Raw genomic sequence first — 27,317 nt, 5'->3', positions numbered from 1 at the left:
ATTTTAAAACTGATTACCTTTTTCTCTGTAGTAATAAAACAGTACCTTGTAATTGATCCCAACTAAGATATAATTAATCCTTACTGGATGCAAAACAATTCTACTGAGGTTAATTAATGTTTTATTGATTTTTTAGTAGACTTAAGGTATGGAGATCCAAATTATGGAAAGACCCCTTATCCGGAATACCCTTGGTCCTGAGCATTCTGGATAACGGGTCCTATACCTGTATCAGCAAAAGAATGATAAATAGTACAAAAGATAATAAGTACAGAGATAAGGCTAAAAAAGAAGACTCAAGTATGTATTCTAATAACCCAAACCCCAGTTATTAAGTAGGCTGAACCTCAAGTTGTGGCCCCAAGTATGTATTGACCCCTTTTCACTGAGTAAAATGCAAAAAATGGCAACCAATCAAATTTTTGCCTGAAAAAGCCCATCACTCATTGGTTGCTAGGGGTTATTGCCCAAGTGCAAATTACCTTAATAAATGAGCTCCAATGACGATGTGTTTGAAATTTGCATTTTGCACACTGCACCTCATAAATGAATGCACCTTTAGATATAATTCCAAGGCTTTGAGAACCATGCCCATGGCACTGATCTCCTTATAGGGGCCAAATACCTATAGTTTGGGAACCTTTATTAAACTGTAAGGGGCATATTTATTATGCTGTTTAAAACAAAATTTTCCGAAAAAATGGTGTAAAAAGCTGTGTAAAATAAACAGAGAAGTTCGCAGTGTGAATGCCAGATTTAAGGCATTATTTGACGTAAGTTCTGGTGGAAGAAAAACGCGTAAAGAAATTATGCCGATTTTACTTTGTTTTTTACACGGTGAAGCCTGGCAATGTGTGGCAAATTTTCTCGCTGTTTTTTAACACAGCATAATAAATAGGCCCCCTTAGTGTCAGTATAAAAATAGAAGATTTTGCTCTAGAGGATTTACTAGAAATTAAAACAACCACATATAAACTGCTGTGATTGTACAATGATTATAACAAAAAAGAGCAAAAATGTGTATTCCTATCCAAGGATACAATTTATGTCATGTGGTCACCCTGTATTACACTAACCCCCATATGTAATAAAAGGCACTAAGTTTGCCCAGGTGCAGTAACCCATAGGAACCAATAAGATGTTTGCTTTTTAATTGGTGACCAGTAAATTCTACTTTCTGCGGAAAAATTCACAGTGCCAAAAAAATATTGTTGCGTGCGTCATTTTTGCATTTCGCAAATTTTCCTCAAATCTTTTCAAAGTTTCGCAAATTTTTTGCCAAAGTGAAACAGGACAGATTCGCTCATCACTAATGAAAATCCTTGTTAAAAAATGTAATCTAATACATTAGCTAATCCAAATTTAAATGGCATAATATTTATGAATGGCAAAGAAACGGTTGCAGCAAGAAAACAGGTTGCAGCATTATCACAATAACACAAAGCTATGTAGCATTTATGGGTGAGACAGTTTCTGGTTAGATGACACAAATTATGCCCCTGAGAGCTTAGATCAGGGGATCCCCAACCTTTCTTACTCGTGAGCCACAGTCAAATGTAAAAAGACTTGGGGAGCAACACAAGCACCATAAAAGTTTACGGAGGTGCCAAATAAGGGCTAAGATTGGCTATTAGGTAGCCTCTATGCACACTATCAGCTTACAGGAGGCTTTATTTGGTAGTAAATCTTGTTTTTATTCAACCAAAACTTGCCCCCAAGTCAGGAATTCAATGATAACTACCTGGTTTGGGGGCACTGAGAGCAACACCCAAGGGGTTGGGGAGCAACGTGTTGCTCACGAGCCACTGGTTGGGGATCACTGGCTTAGATAATGACAAAGGCCTGAGCCGGAATTGCTAGAAAGAGGGACTTCCTATACAATCTTTGATAAAAGAGGGCCTTATGACATAAACAGCTTATATGATTAGATGTTTGCTCCCAGGAGCAATTACTTCATTCATACTCTGAGGCAGATTTATCAAAATGTGAGGTTAGAGCTTATTACATAAAAACTCACCCACGTTCTATTTATTCCTACGGGATTTTTAGAAGTGTATTTGGGTGAAAGTTAAAATTCACCATTTCATAAATATGCTTCTAAAAATCCCCTATGAATGAATGGAACATGTTTTTATGTATTAAATTCACATTATGATAAATCTGCCCATAAATCTCCTCTGTTATCTTCTATAAGCATATAAAACCTCACATTTTGCAGGATTTCGGGGGAAGCAATTTTTATTGCTTAGTACATATGCCGGAAGTATCCATATATATTTGCAAGGAAGGAAGGTGAGGTCCAATCATTTCCAGGCTCGTTACTGTCAGTCTGGGGGTCATTTACCCAACACTGGGCAAAATTGACCGTGGGCAGTAATCCATGGCAACCAATCAAATTGTTGCATTTATTGTTCTACCTAGAGCTGAAAATAGCAAATCACTGATTGGTTGCTTTGGGTTACTGCCCACAGGCAAATTTGCAGTGTTGATAAAGGAGCCCCACTGTGTGTTTTTCTCTAGATATATTGTTGAGTAGATAGGCAGGTAATAACTGTACAGTGCTAAGTCACACAGTGCTCATTAACTATATACTGTTCCAGGGCCGCTCCTGCCATGAAGCTAGGTGAGAACCTTGCCTCAGGTGGCAGAGAGTGGCTAGTTACCAGGGGTAGCAAAAAAGCAGCCTCTGGTAATTTTAAGACCAGAATTTCTGTTTTTTTAAATAAAAATTCAGCTCTTCTACTGCAGGGCGGCACTCTGAGTCTGTGTGGGTTTCCTTTCATACTCCTAATAGATCTGACCATAGTGTGTACCCATAGTGTGTCTCCAACACCATCCAGCCCATGCTTCTTGACTGCCAAGGGGCACAATAGTGGTATGTATATTTGTATTGCACTAGCAGTTATCCAGTGCTTTACTAAAACACTTAACAGGAGAACTGAAGGTAGAAACAACACCTGCACAAATAGAATAAACTGGCAAATACTGTGCAGGTGCGTCCCCAATGCAGGTTCAGGTGAGACATGAAACATGGAAGATAATGGCGGCACAGCATTAGGAAATTCTCGGTTCTGCATATTTCGTATAGAAGCTCTAGTCCAGTGTAAGAGGTAAGCAACTAGAATTACTTGCTTTTGCACCCCACTGTAATGCTACCTTACCATCTTCTTTAACAAACAGGGACTGCATGGATCAGGACATGGGCTGAAACATCCACATATTCCAAATGGCAGTTGGGAAGTATAGTATTTATGGTGTAGGGACCCATAGGGTTAACATGCCCCTATAGCTTTAAAACCTACAACTTCCTAGTTTATGCTGTTACTGGGCAAAGACCCATGTATCCAGTTTATAGTTTTGCACATGTGCCTTATTGGTTTACAGGTTGACTCCACCCTTTGCACTCCAATATAGTGTTTCGCAAAGGGGTGGGTCTTTCTCTTTGGCTGCCTCTGGTGTCTCAGGTGGAAGGTCCACTGAGCCTGGGATCAACAGGGCCACAGTTAAGCCGTTTCTACCCTAGAGTATCCATCTACACTCTAGAGAAGTCGGGACAGGGACCCCATGAATGCGGACCAGTTATACAGTTACACTCAGTAGAACACTTTCTAGGAAAGTGAGGCAGTTAGGAAAAGAAAGCAAGAGCAGTTTCTGGCTCCAACCAGGAGGTTAGCTGGAAGTATACCTCCATACAGGCGCTGTTGCCTTTGCATAGGGCCACGGTTAAGACACAGGATACAGGCTAGTACCCAAACCCTGATCCAGCTTTAGGGATTCCTTAAAGCTAAAGGTATTCAACCTGAGGACTGAGGTATCTATCCAGACTGCCCTCCATAGTGGTGCCGAGCTGACCAGGTGTCTTTACCCTGCCCAGTCTCGAAAAGAGGTGGGATAAACCAGTGGGCATCCTCTCTTGTTGTCCTCAGAGTGTACTACTGTTATTTTCTGCATTTTCGTGAGTATGATCTAACCCTGTGAACTAATTTTCTGGGACAATAAACCGAGTTATCTTTTGTTCATCTGCAAAAACCTTCTGGCGTCCATTATTTGCTATTTTACTCTGTACACAGCATCAGCGAGTTGTAGTTGCACTACACCCCGGGATATGTCCACTTAGCGAAAGCTCATCTGAGGGATTGAGTCCTATGTACCCCATGCTCTAAACCTATTGTAGCTGGTGCTGCCTGTTTTTACAGCCAAATAGGGGTTACAATGGTTATAAATGATAATGGGACAGCTTAGTGAGTAGCACTTAGGGGTTGGGTAGCACTGGAGCCTGTGTTTGATTTCAGCTTGGGCAAGGAGTTTGTATGTTCTTCTCCTGACTGCATGGGTAATCTGGTTTCCTCCCACACTCCACAAACATAAAAGCAGGATAATTGGCTCTGATTAAAACTGTATCACAAAATCTTGGAAAGGCACCCCAAAAAATACCAATGATGATGGTTCAATTAAAGTAAAGTAAAAACATGTTTATTAAGTATCATTACATGTCCAAAAAAAGCCTGACGTGTTTTATGCTCCAAGGCACTTATTTATATGTACAGCCTATGACAAAGTGCCTTGGAGAATGAATGCCTCAGGCAGGCAGAGTAACACATTTATATACATTCTGATTAAAACTGCCCCTACTGTGTGTGAATGGGAAAGCTCTACTGGGGCAGGAACTGATGTAAATGATAAGTAGCAGATTTTAACGTGTATGGCCTCCTGAAGCATCTTACAGTTGTCTTTCACTTGCTGGCAGGGCTCTTGGGCATTGGGGGTAGAGCAGCTACTCTTCCAACCTAGAAAAGCTCTGGGTGATACAGTGGGGGGAAAATCGAGGAGTACATGTTAAACAACTGCATCAATTTTTTAAACTTTGCCTTGGCCTGACATTGTACTTGGCCTGGCACAGATTTCAAGTAAGGTAAACAGTCCTGCACTCCATCCTATAAAACTTGTCATACTGACTAAAAGAAACATTCTTTGCATGGTTAAAATCTAAAGGATGATAGCACATACATTTTCAATGGACCGCACGCAGAGTTACCAGGTCATTGGGTTCAGTCAGTTTGACTAAATGATGATTATTGATCTTTGTGCTTTGTGGTTGTCACATGATTGTTTTCAGCAATCTAATACTGATTTGGCTGAAATGATAGGAACTGGGGAGCTTTGTACTTAATGCTTGGGTACAGGGCTCAATAGCACATTGTGTCACTCAGCTGGGGGAGGGGGGAGGTAATAGAGGTCTAAAGGACACCTACGCTGCCCACCTACCACCAACTGTGTAAATTGAACTGCTAAAGTGCAGGGCAGTGTTGGATACAGAGCGAGGCATAATTTAGTGGACTTTGTTTTAGGAGCCCATATGCCAACATATAATGCAATGGTACTTTGTGCTCATGTTCTGCACCTTGTGCCCCACCTTGTCCCAAGCTTTGTTAATGATGCCCTTGACCTGTGGCCAACTAGAGTAGCTAGAGAAGAATGAGACCACAAATCAGCAGTAGTTCAGTGTACAGAAGGTGCCAGCTGATGGTGTAACCTTAAAATATTCTTATGTCTTACCACTAAAAATGTCTCCTTTTATTTTAAATACATAAAGTAGGAATCCCCTCTTAAAAAAAGTTATTCACCATAAAGTTAACTTTTGGTATGTTAGAGAGTGTTTAGTATGTTTTGCCTTCATCTTCTGCCTCTTTCACCTTTCAGGTGGCGACTAATCTCCCCGAGTACCCCTGCCCTAAGGCTACAATTATATTACTTATCTTTCTGTTCAGGTACTCTGCTATTTATGTTCTACTGTCTCGTTCAAACCAATGCTTGCTTGCTAAAATTGGTCCCTAGCAGTCATGTAACTGTAAAATTCCAAAGTGGATAGCTGCTGAACAAAAAGCTGAAAATATTAAAAATACTAAAAATAAGACCTGCTTGAAGGCATTTTATTTTCTTTTGTCAGAAAGTGAACTTTCAAGTGAAAGGTCTTGTTACATATGCTGCACACTGGTGCAAACTACAAATGGTGCAATATATTTTCTTATGGTGCATATCTTTTGTTTATTATAGCAGCAGAAAATGCAAAAAAATGTTCTATTGATATAGTAGCCTGTGTCTTAGCCATTTTTTACTGACCAACATATAGGGGCACATTTACTAATCCACAAACGTCCGAAAAGCGTCCGAATGTGTTTTTTTCGTAATGATCGGTATTTTGCGATTTTTTTCGTAAATTAACGCGATTTTTTCATAGCCGTTACGACTTTTTCGCAAATTGTCGCGACTTTTTCGTAGCGTTACGACTTGCGCGAATTGTCGCGACTTTTCCGTAGCCGCCGCGCAGAGTACGAAAGTTTCGGATTCAATCAAGCTTCAGTATCGTGACTTTCCTTGGGCCAGGTTGGAGCTGCAGATTGCCATTGAGTCCTATGGGAGGCTTCCAAAATCATGCAAAGTCTGAAAGTTTTGCCCGCCGTTTACGAGCGCTCAATACGAAAAAGTCGCGACAATATACGAGCAAATCGTAACGGCTACGAAAAAGTCACGACAATTCGCGCAAGTCGTAACAGCTACGAAAAAGTCGCAACAATTTACGAAAAAGTCGTAACGGCGATGAAAAAGTCGCAAAAAATACGAAAAAGTCGCAGAATGTTCGTTTCCAATCCGAATTTTTCCCGTTCGGATTTGGATTTGTGGATTAGTAAATCAGCCCCATAGTATAAGTTTAAGATATAGTGAATTAAGTTTTTAAAATTTATTTATGACCTTTGGCAGACAAGTCAGTTGAGGATGTGCTACAGCAACTATACACAAAAAGTGTTGGTCATGTGGTTAGTCTACAAGTATTATACCATATGAGCCCCCTCTTATTGTTTGGGCTGTTTGGTATTTGCTTTCTACCTAGAGCAGGAATTAGTTATATTTTTTTTACTTTTTTGTTATTATGCCACAGTATTTTGCAGAACTGGCAATTTGACAGCTGAATATGTCTTCTTAAATCTTGAAATGGGCACTCACAGGGAATAATATATGTCAGCCTATACTGTATATGTAGGTGATTCATCCTTTCTTTCTTAATGTGATCTCTTAGCCTGGAAGGCTCTGGTGGTATACAATGCGCTAGGGAGAAAGAATATCAGACTTACCGTTGCTGCAGGTCCTGCAAATGTCAAACACAGCAGCATCAGGAAAGGGATGGACTCCTGGGTGGGTTCAATATAGGGCATGCTGAGGCTTCTGTCATAGCAGCTAAAGCCCGAATGAACTGGTTTAAAGACATCTGTAAGCTCCAGAAAGTATAGACTAACCACAGAAGAAGCCAAAATCGGCAACTAGTGGAGAAAAAAAAAAATCAAACACATTAATATGAGCTTTATCCATATTACAAAATCAAAATTTTAAAATAAACATACTTCTTTATAACAGGTGGATTTGCTTTTTTTTAATTGCTCTTATTAATTTGTTTATTAATAAATTTGATGTTGGTATTTTAAGCATTGTCTCTTTCTGTGGATGCTAAACAATTTGTTGTTGCTTTGTAGAAAGAACTTAAATTGGGAATTGAGCAGTAAACTTATACAGGTTTGGGTATGGGAAATGTAAATGTGCGAGGAAAAGATATTGTTAGACAGATATTCAGTCAATGGTTTTTTATAAAGTTTTACAATGGGCATGCAAACTCACAAACATTCAACATGACAAGGGGAAAAGTACATGCTGTGGTAAAAAGACACAGTGGAGCAATTTAGCATTGCATCTGTTTATACAAAAGTAAGTATTGTATAAAAAGTACGTTTGTTCTATATAAAACTGATCACATGCACTAATATTATAGTGGAAGAGTTGCAGCAAATACAACATTAAAGAAGCATTTATTATCACTTTTCCAGCAAATACTTAATCAGTTATCCATGTCAACTGCACATTTACACACATCAAGAGCACTTCAATTGCAAAAGTGTAGTGGGCAGTTGCTTGTAACTGGAACTGAGCAGTAATTGCAGAGAAAGGGCAGAAGCATAGGTCTATACACTAAAAGCTATTATTCTTCATATGTATCCTTAATGAACTCTTTAAAACACTAACCATAACACAGATTCACTCATTTCTTTCTGCTCTAAGTGCAAATTGTTTGTTCTGAGTTCATGCTTGTCAAGATGAATCAGTGATCAAGTCTGATAACTGTCTGTGCAGCATCTTATTGGACCTAAATAGCAATAGCACTGAAGCAGCTGGTATCTTGTACCCTAGTAAGTGATTTTATTGCTGAAGGGGTTCCTAGATATCAATAGGCGCAGCAGCCCTATGGGCTATATATGTTCACAAGAGCAGTTGGTGGACCCCGCACTTTCCCCATAGTCAGTTGCACATAAAAGGTCCTTGCACTTCCGTATTGTTACGTTCACCACCACTCAGTGCCCTAAAGCTACAGCTGCTGCTGAGAAATATAATATATATTATAGTATAACGTCCCTTTTTTTGTAAAACTTTCACAAAAATTCTATATAAAAATTATTATGACTTAATTAATGCAAAATTGATCATATTTTTCTATTAAATAACTTTCAGGAGTTTATGTGAGTTACTGATCAGTTTTTTTTAGTAAATCTGCCCTAAAACACACAAATTATAACTGGTGCTTATCCATCTTGTACCTGGCTTCTTCCTCCTTCTTTCTACATTGGCTGTGGGTATTGTTGTATATCCAATGTCCAGTATACAGTGTATATATATATATATATATATATACAGTCCAGAGTGGGGAGCACACCCATAAACTTAACAATACCTTGGTGCCAGAGCTTAGGATTTTCACAATAATGAAGAATGACGGCACTCAAAGGATTTGCACATTGAAGGTAAAAATAAAGATTGAAAAATCACATATCAAATGCAAATGGTGACTAATAAAGCCTCACCATTCGCATTTGATATGTGATTTTTCAATCTTTATTTTTACCTTCGATGTGCAAATCCTTTGAGTGCCGTCATTCTTCATTATTATATATATATATATATATATATATATATACATACACATACATATATATATATATATATATATATAGATATCAATGAAACTAAAAGATACTTTGAAAGCAGCTGTTTAAACAGAAACATGTGATTGGTTGCTATGGGTTACAAGACCACAAGAAGATTTTTTTCCCCCTTTTTTTTAATGTTACCCCACCAATATCTATCATATGCAGCGCAAAATCTATAGCCTCTATGGTTAAGTTATAAGATAAATAGGATGGGATCTGAAGCAAACATACAAATTTTACAAGAATAAAGATGGCCATGCCCTGCAAGACTATATATAATACATCAGGTGCTACGTAAATAATTATGTATAGAAAAATTATATTTTTGAGCTCAAAAGTAGATCTTTGCCCAGTTTGGCTGCATAAGTTGTGGACAAAGTCATGTTGATCGTATTGGTCCTTCAATAACATAACCTCTAACTCCATATGCAATGAAAAGGCACAAGGTTTAAACATGTGTAGTAACCCATAGTAACCAACAAAATGTTTTGCATACCTGCAAAAGTTCTCTAAAAAAAAAGTCCTGGTGAAACCTTGTGGGCAAATTGCTCAAAACAACGCTAAAGAGATCAGAGCTGTTGAGTGCCTGACTTGTTTGACATACCAGTAATGTTTAAACATTTTGTTCTTAAAATGAGCAAAATGCTGATCCTTTCTAAATAACATTCAAATATAATTAAGCCCTTGAGGAGCTTCCGTTAGACTGCACATCTGTACGAGTAATAGGACACGATGGCAAATATACTATACCCAGTCTTTTATTAATGAATCCCTTTAAGGCTTAATTGCTAAGAGTTATGACAAGCCTGCACAAACATGATGAGCCTGACTCACTCGTAGCAGTCAAGGGGGTTTCAACCAGAGTTACTGTATCTGATGCATTTTCATTTTATATTATTCACTTTAATTAGTAGAAGAAACAGTAAATGGAAATTATACCCCTGGACAAAATAACTGTTATTAAAGATGCTTTTTAAGGAAGTTTTATCTGGCTGATTTAGTCAAATCTGAGCAAGATTGTTTTGCCGTGATACTTACAAATCACTACAAAAAGTTGCATCAGTCCCATCATGGAAAAAACGTATTTGCATTTTTAGCTGGAACTTTTCTACATTAATCAAATTGGGGTCATGAAAAATGTAAAAAAAATCTCACCACCAAAAACTGCTATAGAAGTCATAGCAAAGTTTATTCTTTCATCCTGATTTTAGAAAAACAAAATCATTTAATATAACGACAATGGCAGGAAACACTGCAATGTTTCTGAAAAAATCTTTTAATAAATATACCCTTTAGATCTGGTCGTCTGTGTTCTGGGAAATTTTGAGAAATACGAGAGCACATTATGGTTGAGGGAATATTTAGAATTATATTTTTAACTATTTATTAATTATTTTTTAACTCTGTGTAATTAACTCTGTGTTAGCGCAGAGAGCCAGTATTCACTTGAAAGTACACAAACTCTTTATTGTTCTAGGCATTAAACTGCTAACCCTAATTCCACTCCAGGGGCCTGTGCATCCCAAGCATGTGTACAATGAGAATGGTGGGATTATGCAATTACTAGAAAACTCTTTTGTTTTGTATTAGTTATTAATAGAGGGGGAGAAAAAAACAGAGAACTGATGTCCGAACTGCAAGAATCAAATCAATATGTTTTTTTTAACCAACTAATTCTGAATATGATGTGTTGTATTAATACAGAACACAGAATACTGCATCTTTCAAATTTTAAGTAGGTACAAGCAAACTTTTTGCCTTCGAAATGTATTATTAGCTACCTCTTATCAACCATATCATCCAATGGGACCAGAGTTTTCCCCGGAGTTCCTCTGTCTATCCAAGTTGCTGTCCAGTAAGAAACTGGCAACATGGGACCCTATGGGGCCCATTTACTTACTTATGCACGAACGGGCCGAATGCGTCCGATTGCGTTTTTTTCGTAATGATCGGTATTTTGCGATTTTTCGGATAATTGTCGTACAAATTTTTTCGTAGCGTTAATACTTGCGCGAAAAGTCGCGACTTTTTCACAGCTTTCGCTCCGAGTACGAAAGATTCGGATTCATTCAAGCTTCAGTATGGTGACTTTCCTTGGGCCAGGTTGGAGCTGCAGGGTGCCATTGAGTCCTATGGGAGGCTTCCAAAATCATGCTAAGTCTGAAAGTTTCGCCCGCCGCTTACAAGCGCTCAATACGAAAAAGTCGCAACAAGATACGAGCGCATCGTAATGGCTACGAAAAACTCGCGTTTTTTAGCGCAAATCGTATTGGTAATGAAAAAGTCGCGACAATTTCCGTAAAGTCGTAAAGGCGCCGAAAATTCGCAAAAAATACGAAAAAGTCGCAAAATGTTAGTTTTCCAATCGGAATTCGAATTCGTGTCTTAGTAAATGTGCCCCTATGTGTATTTTAGCAAGTTTGCTGATCACATATTGATTAGTATTTGTATGTAATTGGTTCTGTGTACACAACTGTTGTACAGAGCTGCAGAATATGTAGGTGCTTTGTAAATACCTGCTAATAATAACAACAATAATAATAATAATAATAACCTCCATCCATCCAGTGTCATGTTTTAAACTGAAGGCTAATAAAAAAACTTGAGTTTTTCCCTAGAGCCGTTGATTATTAAGCTTACAAAGCAAACACATTTCCCTTATCGTACAAAATCAAATTATAAAAGCAGATTTAAATTTTTTAGTACAGGCACCTGGATGCCATCTAAATAATTTCAGTAGGTAGTTTAATGTCAGTTGATAATATTCTCCTGATTTTCATTTCATCCCCCAAAGTTCTGCTTTAAATTCCAGATGCGCATGCGCAGCCAGCATTCAGTGACATCATCTAAAGCATTTGCACATGCACAAAATGTTGGCTTCAACAGTAGTGATGAGTGAATCTGTCCCTTTTCATCAAATGATGGATTAAACTACAAAAAAATACGCGAAACAGCACAAAATTTGCGAAAAACAGGTACCGTGGCTACATGCACATTTTTTTTTGTCAAGCACAATTTTTTGATGCAACCACACCCTTTCTTGATGCAGCCACACCTTTTCTGACGCAACCGCAAATTTTTCACAACAAACCTATTCGGTATTGCCAAAATTCTGGATATTGCTGCGAATCCATGTCTGCCAAAAAAATCTGCTCATCACTATTCAACAAGGCATCATGTGCATGTGTGTGACATCACTTCCGGAAGCCTGCTCTTGCACATGACATCACTTCCGTAAACGTGCTCTTGAGCATGACATCACAACTATTATAGTCATCAATATTCTACTTTTACGTTTCTTTGTAGAGAGAAATAAATAGAAGAGTTTTACAGAAAAAGTAAAGAAAAGGGTCAGACGAAGAATAGTATGGATGCATATTTATCATGGCATACCAAAAGTGGCAGCAGACTCAATGGCTGCGGGTGGGATCAAGCTGTATAGAGGTCCTGTGGGGGTCTTGACAAATGGACTATATTACTAGATGTTTGAACTGGTCACATTCCTTAAGATTTTGATGGGGATGCCATATCTTACTGTCGCTATTTCCAATAAAAATGAAGGTCAATATAACAAACTGCAATAAACAATTATTAATACTGACCAAATTTGCACCTAGGCAGTAACCTATGGCAACCAATTACATACAGTATTTGCTTCATTGTTCTAACTGCAGCTGGCTAATGGAATGTTACCCAAGTTCTGTCATTGCACCTGCACTTGCAAAATCCTGTAGAGATTCTGTGTTTTGTGTCTGAGCTGGTCCAGAATGTTGTCTCCCTTAGTAATCTGGCTGTGTGGTACTCACTAGTAATACACTTATTATTGCTTGTAACTAGTTCCTATTTGCCCTCTCGACTCTTACTGGAGGCCATTCCGAAGACTTGTTCAAGGCTGAGCTCTTTGCATTGCATGTATTTATTTGCTCTCTGAAACTGGACCTTCTGTGACATGTGCCCCTATATTAATGTTCCTGATTTCACCTCATTTTTGTAACTGACTTAATATTTATTGGCGACTGCAAGGGGGCTCATTTACTTTGAGCAGGCAGGATGCAAGGTACAAAACTTGACACATTTTTTTTTCTCACAGTGCAGTGTTTTTCTCAGATTTTCATAGTCATTGCTTCTGCTGCTGGGCACAAGCAACGTGTTAATATAGCTGCACTTCTTGGGCAAAATAAAAAAAATATTTTTTGTTTTTCATAAATAAGGAACAAGACCCAGGTAGGACCAGGCAGGACTGGAGACAGTCTAGGAAATCATGAAACAGAAGGCCTTAAATAAAATGGACTGAGCTCTGACGGCTGGTTCTAAATAGCTAATAAGGTTACTGGGCTGTTGTAGACACAATGGGAAATGCAGGTGATAATCTAAAATCTCTGGTTTAGATCACAGCAGAAACTTACAATATGATGAATCTCTGGTTCAAATTCCACAATATATGGCCCATTTATCATGATATGAAAAATTATTTACACTGGGAAAAAAATTGGTGTAAAATAATTTATAAAAATGTATTTTCTTTTACACTGCCCAGTCACCATATTTAATGCAGTTATTTTACGTCATTATGTTTATGGCATAACCCATTGTTGTTCCCTTTCATCTCTTCTCAAATAAACAGTTTAGATTCCTCTCCTTTATGGGCGTATAATAATACAGTGATCATACCGTGATTCAATTGCTGAGTATAAGATCACAGCTTATGTTCTATGATTGGCCCCATAGTGATCATCTGCTCTTATTCCTTACCACCTGCCAAACAACTGTATAGTCTGTAACAAAGAATTACAGTACAAGGGAAAATCATGTAGCCTTTGATGAACGACACGGACACATATCAACCCTCCTTTGAACCAATGTTCCCTCAAAGATGTGCACACATGCACAAAAAATTGTGGCTTACACCAAGAACTTTGTATGAAAACACACCATTTTTGCTCTTATTTTGACCTGCCCAGTTTCCTGGTCACACAGTTTTTTTGACTAAAGTTAAAATACATTTGTTTTAATACAATTCCAAAATACTTAGAGGGAACATTGCTTTGAACAGACTTGCTAAACATTGCAACTTAGAGAGCATAGTTAAAACCAACTATAGCCTACTATATTTATATTAGGGGCAAACCAATTAGACACTGCAGGGATCACAGGAAAATGCTATAATCTCTCTGTAATTCTCATAGTACAAGTATGGGACCGGTTATCCAGAAAGCTCCAAATTACAGGAAGGCCATCTCCCATAGACTTAATTTTAATCACATATTTAACATTTTTTTAAAATACCCTTTTTCTCTGTAATAATAAAACAGTACCTTGTACTTGATCATAACTAATTTATAATTAATCCTTATTGGGGGCAAAACAATTCCATTGGGTTTATTTAATATTTAAATGATTTTTAGCAGACTTAAGATATGTTGATCCAGTTACAGAAAGACCTTCTATCCAGAAAACACCAGGTAATTGCTGCTTGCTGCTCGCTATTGCAAAACCTTGCAGTGTGCTGGTGATTGATAAAAAAATAAATTGTGACAAAATCGTTTGATTGATAACCTTTTTCCCCTCAACTGGTAGCATATTAGAGAAAACTCAATAATTCCATTTTTTTTCATCTCGGGTTATACAAATCATTGAAAAAATCAATCTTGGATATTGATAAATTTCCCACTTGGGGCAGATTTATCAAAGTGTGAAATTAGAGCTCACTCAAAAACTCCTATGGGATTCCTATGGGATTTTAAGAAGGGTATAAGCAAAAAGATCAACTCGACTGCTGGGTTGCTGTATAACAGAGGTGTTTTAGGTCACAGACTAATTGTTTGGTAAAAGCTGGGTTAGAATTGTAGAATTAAAAGAAAGTTAGGCCTATGTTATCAGATAATATGCAAGCAGAAACATAGCAGGAGCTTTTTTTTAATTGTATGAAAAGCTAATCTAATTTACTAAACCAGTAATATTGGTTTAATGCCACATTAGTTTCTATCTTGATTGTTTAAACTGTCAGAGAAATGTCTGAAAGCCTAATTCCGGGGCTATGGGATATTCCAGTGCAGCCTGGGTACCACTAGAAAGATACATTTTCATCATCCACTAGAGAGTCAAAGCAGATGGAAAAGTCAAAAATGGTATATGGAAGGCTCAATTTTTAAGCAAGATCTTGTTTTGGTGAATTATTATTCACCAAAACACTGCATTAACTCTGCTATAATGTCTGATTTTACGGCATCTTGATTTTCCCCCTTTTCAACTGTGCCTCATGCAGCTGCTATAAACTCTGCGCTGCCTCCTCCAGAAATATCTTCCTGAAATGAAATGCTAGTAACCACACAGAAAGACAAACAAGAAAGAAAGAAAACAAGCACAACTTAGCCTAGTAGCTGTAAACTAAACATATCTTTATACATGCCCCCTTACCCAGTGGCCGATTATCTGAGTAGGAGCCAGTGGCAGTGACAACTTCTGTTGTAGAGGCTGTGCTAAAAATACATTTTCCTGTTGTGCACTTGTCATTCAGAACAGTTGTTAGTAGAGGCAGAGTAGTAAATCAGTTCATGTATATTATAATGAGCTCCACCTTATCTTTAAAACTTGCTGTATACTACAGCTAGGTAAAGGGAGGGGCTTGTTTATTCACAGCTCATTATATTTATAATACAAACCATACTGATGGGTAGGGAATGGGAGGTAGATATGGTACAAAACAGTGATTGCTTAGTGCTTTGTTTTTTTTATTAAAAGAATAGGCAGAATACAGTTTTAACTTTTTTTTTAGGTTTAAGGTTTTAAGGTGTATTATATGCATGTATTTCCCCTTTAAAAGCAAACAATGTTTATGTCATGAATAATAAAAGAGAAAGCAAGCAGAAATATGTCTAAATATGTTACTTAAAAGCTAACAACCCATTTTCCCTCCTGTATTCCAGCTGTGATTCATCTAAATAAATTACATATTGCCATTGGGACAAAGGTTTGAAAGGCAGGTCAATACACAATTCACATGAAACCTAAATTAAAGATTCTTCTGAAAGTACACTGTCCAAATTTCCTGAAGCATCACAACTTGCCCTTTTCAACATAGCTATTACAAGTCTATCTAAAGCTCTGGTGTAATTAAACACTTTGCCCAATGGAACGTAAAGTTAAATAGGGTTTGTTCCCTTTGATTGTGTTAATGTGACTCTCTGATGCCAAAACAATAAACAGACTGATGAGGGAATGGATATAAAGCATAATAAACATAAGCTTAGCTTCCAATGCATAACGCAAAATCAAGCAAATATTCCCTTTTTAGCGATCAACAAAGCAAGTGATACTACCAATTCTGTGGGTAATTGGTCCTTCTCTGTCTGGGCTGCAAAGCTGGGCAGACCTAAAACACCAAAAACTGGCACAGCTTATGACACTGTCCTTTTTTTTTTTTTGTGTCTAAAATCTTGGGAAATCTTAGAAAGTGGGTGAGTTTTTCTCTAATTTCAAATTTTGATAGGTCTGCCCCTAATAAATCTTATTGTATGAAAATGAATACTACATTTTCAGAGTTGGCAATTAGGTGGCGGTTTTGGATAATGGGGTGGCTTTTGGGCAATAATAATAAAGGGCTGATATGATATTTGTTAGAACATTTTACTGAGTGTAAATGATAGCAGCTTGGTAAAACTTTAGGCTGTAAAAGGGAAAAGTGCTATTTCATGGGCAGTGCCAATTTGTTAGTCATCCCTCAGTGAATATAGTCACTAACCTTGACCCTCAGACAGGCACTCCTATTCTCTAAAAAATACTCCAGCCCAGGGTCCTTTTTAGCACCATCTTTAACATTGCCCTTACTGATAGTGGTCTAGAACTGGTGGCATGGACAGTATAGTTAGGCACTGGGCCACTTCCCCCTCCCCTTGCCGATGAGGCGTGCACAATACAGAGTCACTGTTACAAAATCAAGTTTCTCCACACAAAAGTGTGAATTTTAATGAAAAATTCTGTGGACACAAAAATCATACATATATATACAAAAAAAGACCAGCAACACCGAGTTATATTCCAAAAAGATCAATCAGGTATTGAAAACACATGAACAGCCAACGTTACGTTTCGGTCCCCATCGTGACCTTTCTCAAGGCAACCATGCTAACCAACCCCATTTTCTATTTATCCATACTGAACAAGCAAATAGGAAGTTGCAGTAAAGCATGTAACTAAAAAAAGTGATCAATTTATGGCACAAATCACTTTGCAGCATTAGTTACATGCTTTACTACAACAGTCACTTTACGGCATGTGTGCACTGATGTCACTTCCTATTTGCTTGTTCACTATGGATAAATAGAACACATATATAGGATCCCTGTAATTACTAGCCACTCCAACAAACTGCTTTTGAAGCTGATCAATGAGGTGCACATTGTGTCCTCTGCTAAGAACTTAAGGAGCAAAGCTCATATGGCGCATAGAACATATCCTATGCCCTGGCACTTCCTTTCATGTATTGTTTGATCAAAAAATAGCACAGGACAAAGTATTGAGGGCAGAATAATAAAAAGAGTTAACTGGACAAGGAGTAGAAAACACAAGTCATTTGAGATAAATTTACCACAGAAACTCATTAATCCTATGATATGACTAAAAAGATATATGAAGAGAGAGAGTTATTAACACAGGATTGGGGTGGAGGAGAATGTGGGGAATGATTATGTGACTGTGCCAGGTTTTTGAGATTTGAAATTAACAAATTTAAAAACCCTCCCGTATCTTGTATGGGGTCATTGGAGATTTTTTTTCCAAAAATTTACATCCCTTAACAATGTGGTGAGTAGAATATTGTCATTGCAGTAGATATAATCTGATTTTGCAAATGCTTTTGATACAGTTCCATGTAAATGTTTACTCTAAGTGAGGTCTTTTAGTCTTCCAAGCCCCAATTGTGCAAAGCTAACGAATTGGCTGAGAGACATTGAAAACATTGTACAAAAGTAGTTGGCAAGAGTAACATCCTCTAATTAGACTAAGGTTATAACTAGGGTACCGTTGGGTTTTGAATTAGTGCCACTTTTAATTTATGAGTTTATTAATGGCACAGAAGACATGCAAGATGCTCCATCCTTGCTGCGGGATGTGGGATTTACCCTTGGGTTAACATGCTTTTAATGGTCACCATATAAAATTTACCCCAAATCACATCCAAGATTACAATTTTTTATTAGGCAGTTCATATGTTTAAGTTATAGCTACAGAAAAGTAAAAACAAGACCAAATGGAATGTAATATATTAAAACTTTTTAGATGGTCTCTGAAAACAAAGCTGAATGTATGAGGAGCTAGGATTGCATTCAGGCCTTCATAGATCTACAAGCAAACATAACATGTGATCCTGGTCCTCAGTGTGGAAAACACTGTATTGAGTATGAGTAGAGTAAAATAATCATGCTTTACCCTTGCTGTAGCAGGACATGCCAGCTGGGATCAGCAATGATCTAAAAGACACTGCACTTATTGAAAGAAATAGAGACAAAGGTGCAGATTAATCAAAGGCTGAGTTTTCGTTCCCTTTGTATGATTTCAAATTTCAATTTGTTTTTCATCAGTATCAATTTTTTTAAGTGAAAATGTTCTCCCTATTTAAAAGCTTTTTTCAAATTTTACAATTGGATTAAGGTCACCAAGGTCTGAGGCAGAAAACAATATAAAAGGTGTTCCCAACCTTGCTGTTCCTGGAACACAGGTTTGGGGTTTTTACCCAAAGGCCATATAACCTATAGGTAAAATGGGTTAATAACCTTTAGCTAAAATTGTTGCATGCTAAACCCTGGTAAAGGAAATGCAAAAATAATCTTGTACATGGTAAACTCTCACTGTATAACCTAATGGACATTCCCACTTGGGAGAAAAGAAATTGTGCCCCCAAAACTAGCAAAAAACACGAGTGTTTATAAGTGCAGCTACCTTTGTAAGTAGCTTTTGAAGGCTTTGCAGAGCTGTCAACCCCCACTATTCATTTGGGAGTTACCCAACTTTGAAGCTCTCCCCCATTCCCCATTCGCCCATCCCCCAGCAGCATTCTCACGATTTTTCCGTAGGCTCATAAAGTCCCATGTTAAATTTTGGGTGCGCATGCGCAGTAAAGGTTCGGTGATGTAATTTGATGCATTTGTGCATACATGGGTAGAATTTTTCAGTTTCACCTGAGATTTTGCGCCCGTGTGTGACATCACTTTCGGGTATCAGGTGGCACGTGGTCATGTAGCTGTCAGGTTGACAGCTCTGGCTTTGTACTTGTCCTTGAGTTTGTAAATGACCCCTGTTTTCAACTTAAAAGACAAGTCAAAGTATAATTACTGTGTGTGTGTATATTTATATATGCACAAGGGCATACCTTTTGATGGCTTGATCTTGATGGGTACGGAAAAAATATTTTTAGAGTGTGAAATTCTCTGCCTGTTATGGTTGCACTGATAAAATTGTTTCTAGAAAGATGTTATATAAAAATGTAAACATCTTTTTTACTGTATTTGAAAAATTATAAATAAAAGCGTTAAAAAAATAATAATAATAAAAATACAATGGGCATCAATTGCATAACATTTGTTTCCAGGTGCCAATCACATAAAATCTCTGTATCCTCTGTCTGGAGAGTAGGCTGACAAGAGTCTGTGCTCCAGTTGAGGATAATAGTATTTTTTAAAGAACTGCCTTATTGACTACTGTCCCCTCCACACTGGGAGGGAGCTTCCGGTGTTGTGGCGGCCATGCTGGGGTACATGCACATAATGAGTGAGTGCCCAAGCTTGATACTATGCACATTCACTCTGCTCATTATGTGTATGACTTATGGATCAGGAGGAGTGCAGGTGCATGGTGAGCAAGTAAAAAACAATTTTATGTGATAGGTGCCCTTTAAGAGCATTAATTGCATTGTGTCTTAATGCAAAGTTAGAACATAGAGACGATTACACAAAAAAAAAACTATATTATACTACAACCCCACCCCCAATCCACCACCCCAAGTTTTTAAATGATCAGAACAGGTACAGGGGGCCCAAGGACTATTTGTGGCAGGCAGCAATCTGAAACTCTGGGTGGAAAATATACAGAAGTTTTCTTGTGTGAGGCAACTTCAGGCTACTTCGGAAAGCAGAAATATTGCATATGTTTTCCCACTGGAGGTAAGGAAAGTAGGGGTGCAGGGTAGCACAGATTAATGAGGGAGAAAAAAATGCATCCCATGTGTCATAACCCTTAAGAGGGTAGTTCACCTTTAACTTAGCTTTTAGTATCATATCGACAGTTATATTTGCAATTGGTCTTCATTTTTTTATTTTTTTGTGTTTTTTTACTTTTTGTTCAGCAGCTTCCAATTTTAAATTGTTCAGCAGCTATCTGGTTGCTATGGTCCAATTTACCCTAGCAACCAGGCAGTGGCTTTAATGAAAGACTGGAATATAAATAGGAGGTGGACAGAAGAGAAAGATCTATAAAAAATGAAGACCAGCTGAAAAGTTGCTAAGAATAGGACATATTGAAGGTGATAGCCCCTTTAAGTAAAATTCATCTTAAAAGCTGATAGGGGAGGAGGCTAATATGTTGCTTTATGTTAGAATCTGCAATGACTACCTCTCTCAATATTTTGATTGTTAAAGTCTTGGGCCTTAGCGCAGTTTATATATTTTTGTATTCATTTCTTGCTCACTTTTCTGTTTTCTATTATCATTTATTAACAAGCTTTGAGTAAATGGTTTCTTCTAATGGATAAAATAAATAAATTTTCTGAATCTCTGTAGCCATAACATAAATCAGCCCAAAATGCATTTTATGTCTTTAATGCACGTGAAACTTACAGTGCTGTGTACGTTTGGTGGGACCATAATCCACTGCACCGTTTCCATGGTTACTTCCTTTCTTAGCATCATCCATTTTTTACTGTCATCAATTTGGCTATGCTGTATTATATGCTATTTTTAATGTGAGAAATGTTTCTGTATTATCTATACCACATCAAGCGGATTTGATTTAATGTGGACAGGTTTTCCGGGGCAGCTTGAACTGTCATATACAAGGCCCTGTTGTCGTTTATATATGTGTGTAAATCACAATACAAGCAGTTTCTACAGTACTGCATAGTATGTAAGAGCGTAACAAACTAATCCAATACAGGGTTTTCATTATTGACCCTGCATTTATATAATTCAATTAGATTTAATTTAAGGCCACAACCTATGCTAGATGTTTACACCATAAACCCTAGATGCTTATCGTTTAACTGGAAAGGAACTGGTTAATAAATGCAATTTCAGTCATTTTAATCACCAGGCTAATCTTAAAACACAGACAGTGGCCTTCTGAATCGGTATATGTATGTGACCTTCATAAACTCTTCTGTCAAAAGATTTTCCCCTTTCCCCGCCTACTGAACAAAATGAAACCTATGAGAGGAGCACTGATTAAACATTGCACAGAATGTGGTTATTTGGCTATTTTAGCACAAACCCATGTGAGAATATACATTAGCACCAATAAAATCACATATGTTCTATCGAAACATGTACATTGAATAAAAATCATTTGCAGATTGATGGATGTTTTAATCTGATGCTATTTTCTGAATCTTCCACCAGCATATATGTGATTTCATCAAAGACATGCAAATCCCAGCAAAAAAAAAAAAAAAAATGTACGTTTTATCCTCTGATGCCCTGCTGCACTTATTCATTTCCCCTCTGGAAATGCTAATTATTTTAAATGAGAATACATTTGTGACCGACAAAGCTGAAATCTGGATGTAATTGCCATGACATAAAAAGAAATGCAGTGATCCAGTAAATAACTGCTCATTGGGGTCTGTAGCTTCAAACACCTGCATTGTACCTAAAGCAATGTGTGCAGCATCCCCAGTATGTGTATTTTGTGTAGCTGTGAAAGCCACTAATACAACACACAGGCTGTGTGCATACAGATACAGCATTAACCAGCACGTTTCCCAGACACAAGAAGGCAAAAAAACAACAACACAGCAAAGCCATAGATTCGACACACACATACTCACCTCCACAAAATAAAAGCATGGCAGCAATGTAACGCTGTCCTTTGTAACTCTCATTTTCTGCCTTTCCTTTGCAGACATGTCTGCTCTTCTTTCAGCCCAATCCTTTCTTTCTGGCAGACAGATTCCAAATGATCTTCCTTTAGCAAACCTAACGCTCAGTACTCATGTACCATTCCCTAGTGCCACCTATGGAGTGTGCAGCATTCCTTTTTTTCTCCCCTTGCAGCAATACAAGTTCCCACACAGTTAGAGAAAATTATTCATTATGCTTTCAGAGACAGTAATGGCTTCCACAAAACACCCCTTTGCTTTGCTGTAGCTTCCAATGAGCCCTATTTGTTTCAGCATTAGAATTCACAGCTTATTGTCTGTACGAGGGCTGACGTCAAAAGAGCTATAGGAAAAAAAACTGCCCTGGTTTATGTGCAAGGAGGTGACTGCTGCTCCAATCTGATCAATCTTTCCACTTGACAGATGATGCAAAATTTGTCACTCAGGAGCAGAGACATTCTGTCGGGTCATCCTGCTCCCATATTAAGGGATTACTCTTGGATTTTAACTCCTCATCAGGCTTGATACATTGCCTGTGGCATTGCATGGCTCCTGTAAATGGATATACTTAGAATTACTAAACTGTAACCTTTGTTGTTGGATTTTTATACACATGTGGCTCTGTTTCAGTTCTAAAGAAAGATTTTGTCAGCCTTTATAAATATAAAACTTTTAGAAACATTTATATTGCCTTTTTTGTTTTTCTATTAGAATAAATAAAATGAATTTATATGGGTATAAACAGGATCACACGTAGCCAAGATAGTTATGTGGTTCTACATTTCTTCTTATTTAATACCCTTGTTTAAATGCACCCATCTTCAGTTGAACATTAACATCTATATGCTGCTGGGAATCCCGCGTTTCAATAGCAGTTCTAAAGTTGCTATGTAACAGGACAAGCCTATCATTTACAGTGGTGTGAAAAACTATTTGCCCCCTTCCTGATTTCTTATTCTTTTGCATGTTTGTCACACAAAATGTTTCTGATCATCAAACACATTTAACTATTAGTCAAAGATAACACAAGTAAACACAAAATGCAGTTTTTAAATGAGGGTTTTTATTATTTAGGGAGAAAAAAAATCCAAACCTACATGGCCCTGTGTGAAAAAGTAATTGCCCCCTGAACCTAATAACTGGTTGGGCCACCCTTAGCAGCAATAACTGCAATCAAGCGTTTGCGATAACTTGCAACGAGTCTTTTACAGCGCTCTGGAGGAATTTTGGCCCACTCATCTTTGCAGAATTGTTGTAATTCAGCTTTATTTGAGGGTTTTCTAGCATGAACCGCCTTTTTAAGGTCATGCCACTACATCTCAATAGGATTCAGGTCAGGACTTTGACTAGGCCACTCCAAAGTCTTCATTTTGTTTTTCTTCAGCCATTCAGAGGTGGATTTGCTGGTGTGTTTTGGGTCATTGTCCTGCTGCAGCACCCAAGATCGCTTCAGCTTGAGTTGACAAACAGATGGCCGGACATTCTCCTTCAGGATTTTTTGGTAGACAGTAGAATTCATGGTTCCATCTATCACAGCAAGCCTTCCAGGTCCTGAAGCAGCAAAACAACCCCAGACCATCACACTACCACCACCATATTTTACTGTTGGTATGATGTTCTTTTTCTGAAATGCTGTGTTACTTTTACGCCAGATGTAACGGGACACGCACCTTCCAAAAAGTTCAACTTTTGTCTCGTCGGTCCACAAGGTATTTTCCCAAAAGTCTTGGCAATCATTGAGATGTTTTTTAGCAAAATTGAGACAAGCCATAATGTTCTTTTTGCTTAAAAGTGGTTTGCGCCTTGGAAATCTGCCATGCAGGCCGTTTTTGCCCAGTCTCTTTCTTATGGTGGAGTCGTGAACACTGACCTTAATTGAGGTAAGTGAGGCTTGCAGTTCTTTAGATGTTGTCCTGGGGTCTTTTGTGGCCTCTCGGATGAGTTGTCTCTGCGCTCTTGGGGTAATTTTGGTCGGCCGGCCACTCCTGGGAAGGTTCACCACTGTTCCATGTTTTTGCCATTTGTGGATAATGGCTCTCACTGTGGTTTGCTGGAGTCCCAAAGCTTTAGAAATGGCTTTATAACCTTTACCAGACTGATAGATCTCAATTACTTTTGTTCTCATTTGTTCTGAATTTCTTTGGATCTTGGCATGATGTCTAGCTTTTGAGGTGCTTTTGGTCTACTTCTCTGTGTTAGGTAGCTCCTATTTAAGTGATTTCTTGATTGAAACAGGTGTGGCAGTAATCAGGCCTGGGGGTGACTACAGAAATTGAACATTGAATTGATAAACCACAGTTAAGTTATTTTTTAACAAGGGGGGCAATCACTTTTTCACACAGGGCCATGTAGATTTGGAGTTTTTTTTCTCCCTTAATAACGTAAACCTTCATTTAAAAACTGCATTTTGTGTTCAATTATGTTATCTTTGACTAATAGTTAACGGTTTTTGATGAGCAGAAACATTTAAGTGTGACAAACATGCAAAAGAATAAGAAATCAGGAAGGGGGCAAATAGTTTTTCACACCACTGTATATGTAAAACAAAGGAGTCCCATGCTTAAAGGAAGTGCAGGGACACTTATAAGCTTTATTCTAAGTTATGCAAGGTTGTGGCATGAAGGGCAGTAATAGTCATGGTTTATATTCAGTTGAGTTGTTTCCCTTTCAACAGTAATGTGCATTATGTATTTGTATTTCTATATATTAGTGTATAACAGTATATTACCAGCTTATTTTGACAACCAGGACTGGTGTTATAAGTAAGATTTGTAATCCAATTATTTCCCTGAACTAAAGGTCCCCATACACGGGCCAATAGTAGCTGCCGATATCGGTTCCTTGGACAGATTCGGCAGCTAATCGGCCCGTGTATGGTCACTACCGACGGGCCCGCCCGCCGGACCGATATCTGGCCTGAAATCGGACAGATGTCGATCGGGCAGGTTAGAAAATATAGTCGGATCGGGGACCGCATCAGCTCGTTGATTCGGTCCCTGGAGCGACTTTACCTATGCCCGTCATTATAAATCGATCGTTTGGCCCTGGGGCCACCTGTAGGTGGGGGATATCCCGATAGGGACCGAAACTTAACGTTGGCTGTTCATGCATTTTTTAATATACAATTAATTTTTTGCAATAAATCCGGTGTTGCTGGTCTTTTTTTCAATATTTAAACTTTTTACTTTGCACCCGGGATAAGCATTGAAGCGGTGTGCCACCCTTGGTTCGATATATATATATATATAGTGAAGTCCCCACTCAGACCACTCTCCAATCTACTCTCCTCTTTCCGTCTTTGAAGAATGGTGTAAACCCCCAAACCTTGGGCACAGCATTTTTAAATCTGGCTCCATGCCTTGCACATTCCTTGCCTATTGTTCTTTTATCTAGTTAGTCTATGCAGAGAATTCAGACACTGCTGGGGCTCTGGAGCACCCAAGGGACTGTAACAGACTTGTGTATTTTGCATGTTGGGCATCCCTAATGGATATTCTAAAATCATATAACAATTGTTACACTATTTGGACCTCATTTATTATAAAAGCTACCAAAAACAAATGCACAGAGTTTGCAGGCCCTTAAAAATAGCTGCTGTCCCCAAGTTTTCTTGCACCTGCAAGATTCAAAGCCCAGTGTGCAGAGACACAAGGTAGCCCTGTGTATAAGCGTTGTGCACAGGTTACTGAAGACCAGTGTCAGACTGGGGTGCCATGGGCCCACCAGAAAACCGTAGACTCCAAACAATGTTTTATTCTCTCTTTAATCACATTATTTATTCTCTTAATCACTTCCCCATACATATTATTATTTATAATGCCGGTAAATCAGGGGGATATTCTAAAATCATAAAACTATTTGGACCTCATTTATTATAAAAGCTACTAAAAACAAATGCAGTTTGCAGGCCCTTAAAAATAGCTGCTGTCCCCTAGTTTTCTTGCACCTGCAAGATTCAAAGCCCAGTGTGCAGAGACACAAGGTAGCCCTGTATATAAGAGTTGTGCACAGGTTACTGAAGACCAGTGTCAGACTGGGGTGCCATGGGCCCACCAGAAAACCTTAGACTCCAAACTCCAATTTTTTTCTTCTCTCTTTAATCACATTATTTATTCACTTAATCACTTATTTTCTCATATAGAAATGAGGAATGACCATGGTAAAAGCATGCAAGCATAATGGCTGAGTGAGCAGGAGAGCCCACTGACACCTGGGCCCACCGGGAATTTTCCTGGTATCCTGGTGGGCCACTCTGACGCTGCTGAAGACTAGATTTCTGTCACTCAATATTAGCAGGCACCATTTGTGAAAACTTAGCAGAAAAAAAGACTCTATTGCAGAATAAATGCCAAATTGTGTCAATTCTTTGCTTCTGTTAGTAAATCAGGCCCACTGATTTTTAACTTTTGCAGTACTTTATCATATGGAACCACTATTCTGCCTGGAGTACAGAGATAAGTGCCTCCCAGCCCTGCTTTGCTGGTTCTGAGAGAGCTTTTGCAGTTGTTGATGAACCATCTCCCCTATGAGTGTTCATTAGAAAATGGCTCAAGCTGGCGAGGTGCACTTTGTTTTTTTAAGAATATATATACGCAGAAAGTAAAGGAATGTGGTAGAACTATAGCATGTTCAGCATATAAAATTCCAGGCAATTGTTCATTCAGTCATATTGAATTAAGTATTACTGACTTCACTTTGCAGCTTGGCTATTAAAATCTAAAGGCCGTTTCAGTAGCACATGAAGCAGATGTGTTTTACTACAGATTCTCTTCTACTATTACATGCCCCTGTCCCTGAATGGCCCCTTGGTGTATGTAGGTCAGGACATTAAAGGAACAGGCCTCTTAAATCTTGCAACATGGTCTGTTCTGTATTATGATTACTGTAGAGAAATTCCAATATACATTATATTCTGTAAATACCTTCACTATGCAATGTTTTGTTCTGCCTCTTATTAAATTTCACCCATATATTTTTGTTTACAGTATTAATCTAATGCTGAAAGATAAGGATTTTAAGGTCATATCTTTAAAAGCTTTACAATGTAAGTCATCAGCCACAATGATCTATAATGCCATGTTGCCCCAGATTTATGTTTGAGGTTACTGGGTCACATGCACCAATTAGTAGATGTAGTAAATGGAGCTCTCTTCCCAACCTGAAGTTTAAAGTACCACTCTTTTGCTAGGCTCAATTAGGAAGAT

The 27,317-nt window shown here is 38.1% G+C and overlaps 1 protein-coding gene across 1 annotated transcript in view; it reads right to left on the bottom strand.

Moving 5' to 3' along the window:
- Positions 1-22,492, bottom strand: part of plppr4 (phospholipid phosphatase related 4) — a 40,390-nt gene extending 17,898 nt beyond the window's left edge. Inside the window, exons 1-2 of the mRNA XM_002933790.5 lie at positions 22,063-22,492; positions 7,131-7,316 (exon numbers count right to left, since the gene is read on the bottom strand). Of these exons, the coding sequence (XP_002933836.2) occupies positions 7,131-7,316; positions 22,063-22,140 (264 nt within the window). The 5' untranslated portion in view covers positions 22,141-22,492. The remainder of the gene's footprint in view (positions 1-7,130; positions 7,317-22,062) is intronic.
- Positions 22,493-27,317: the final 4,825 nt, after the last annotated feature.

This window comes from Xenopus tropicalis, chromosome 4, assembly GCF_000004195.4.
Source record: "Xenopus tropicalis strain Nigerian chromosome 4, UCB_Xtro_10.0, whole genome shotgun sequence".
In the NCBI taxonomy this organism is placed as follows: Eukaryota; Metazoa; Chordata; class Amphibia; order Anura; family Pipidae; genus Xenopus; species Xenopus tropicalis.
This window is presented reverse-complemented; position numbering and strand designations above follow the sequence as displayed.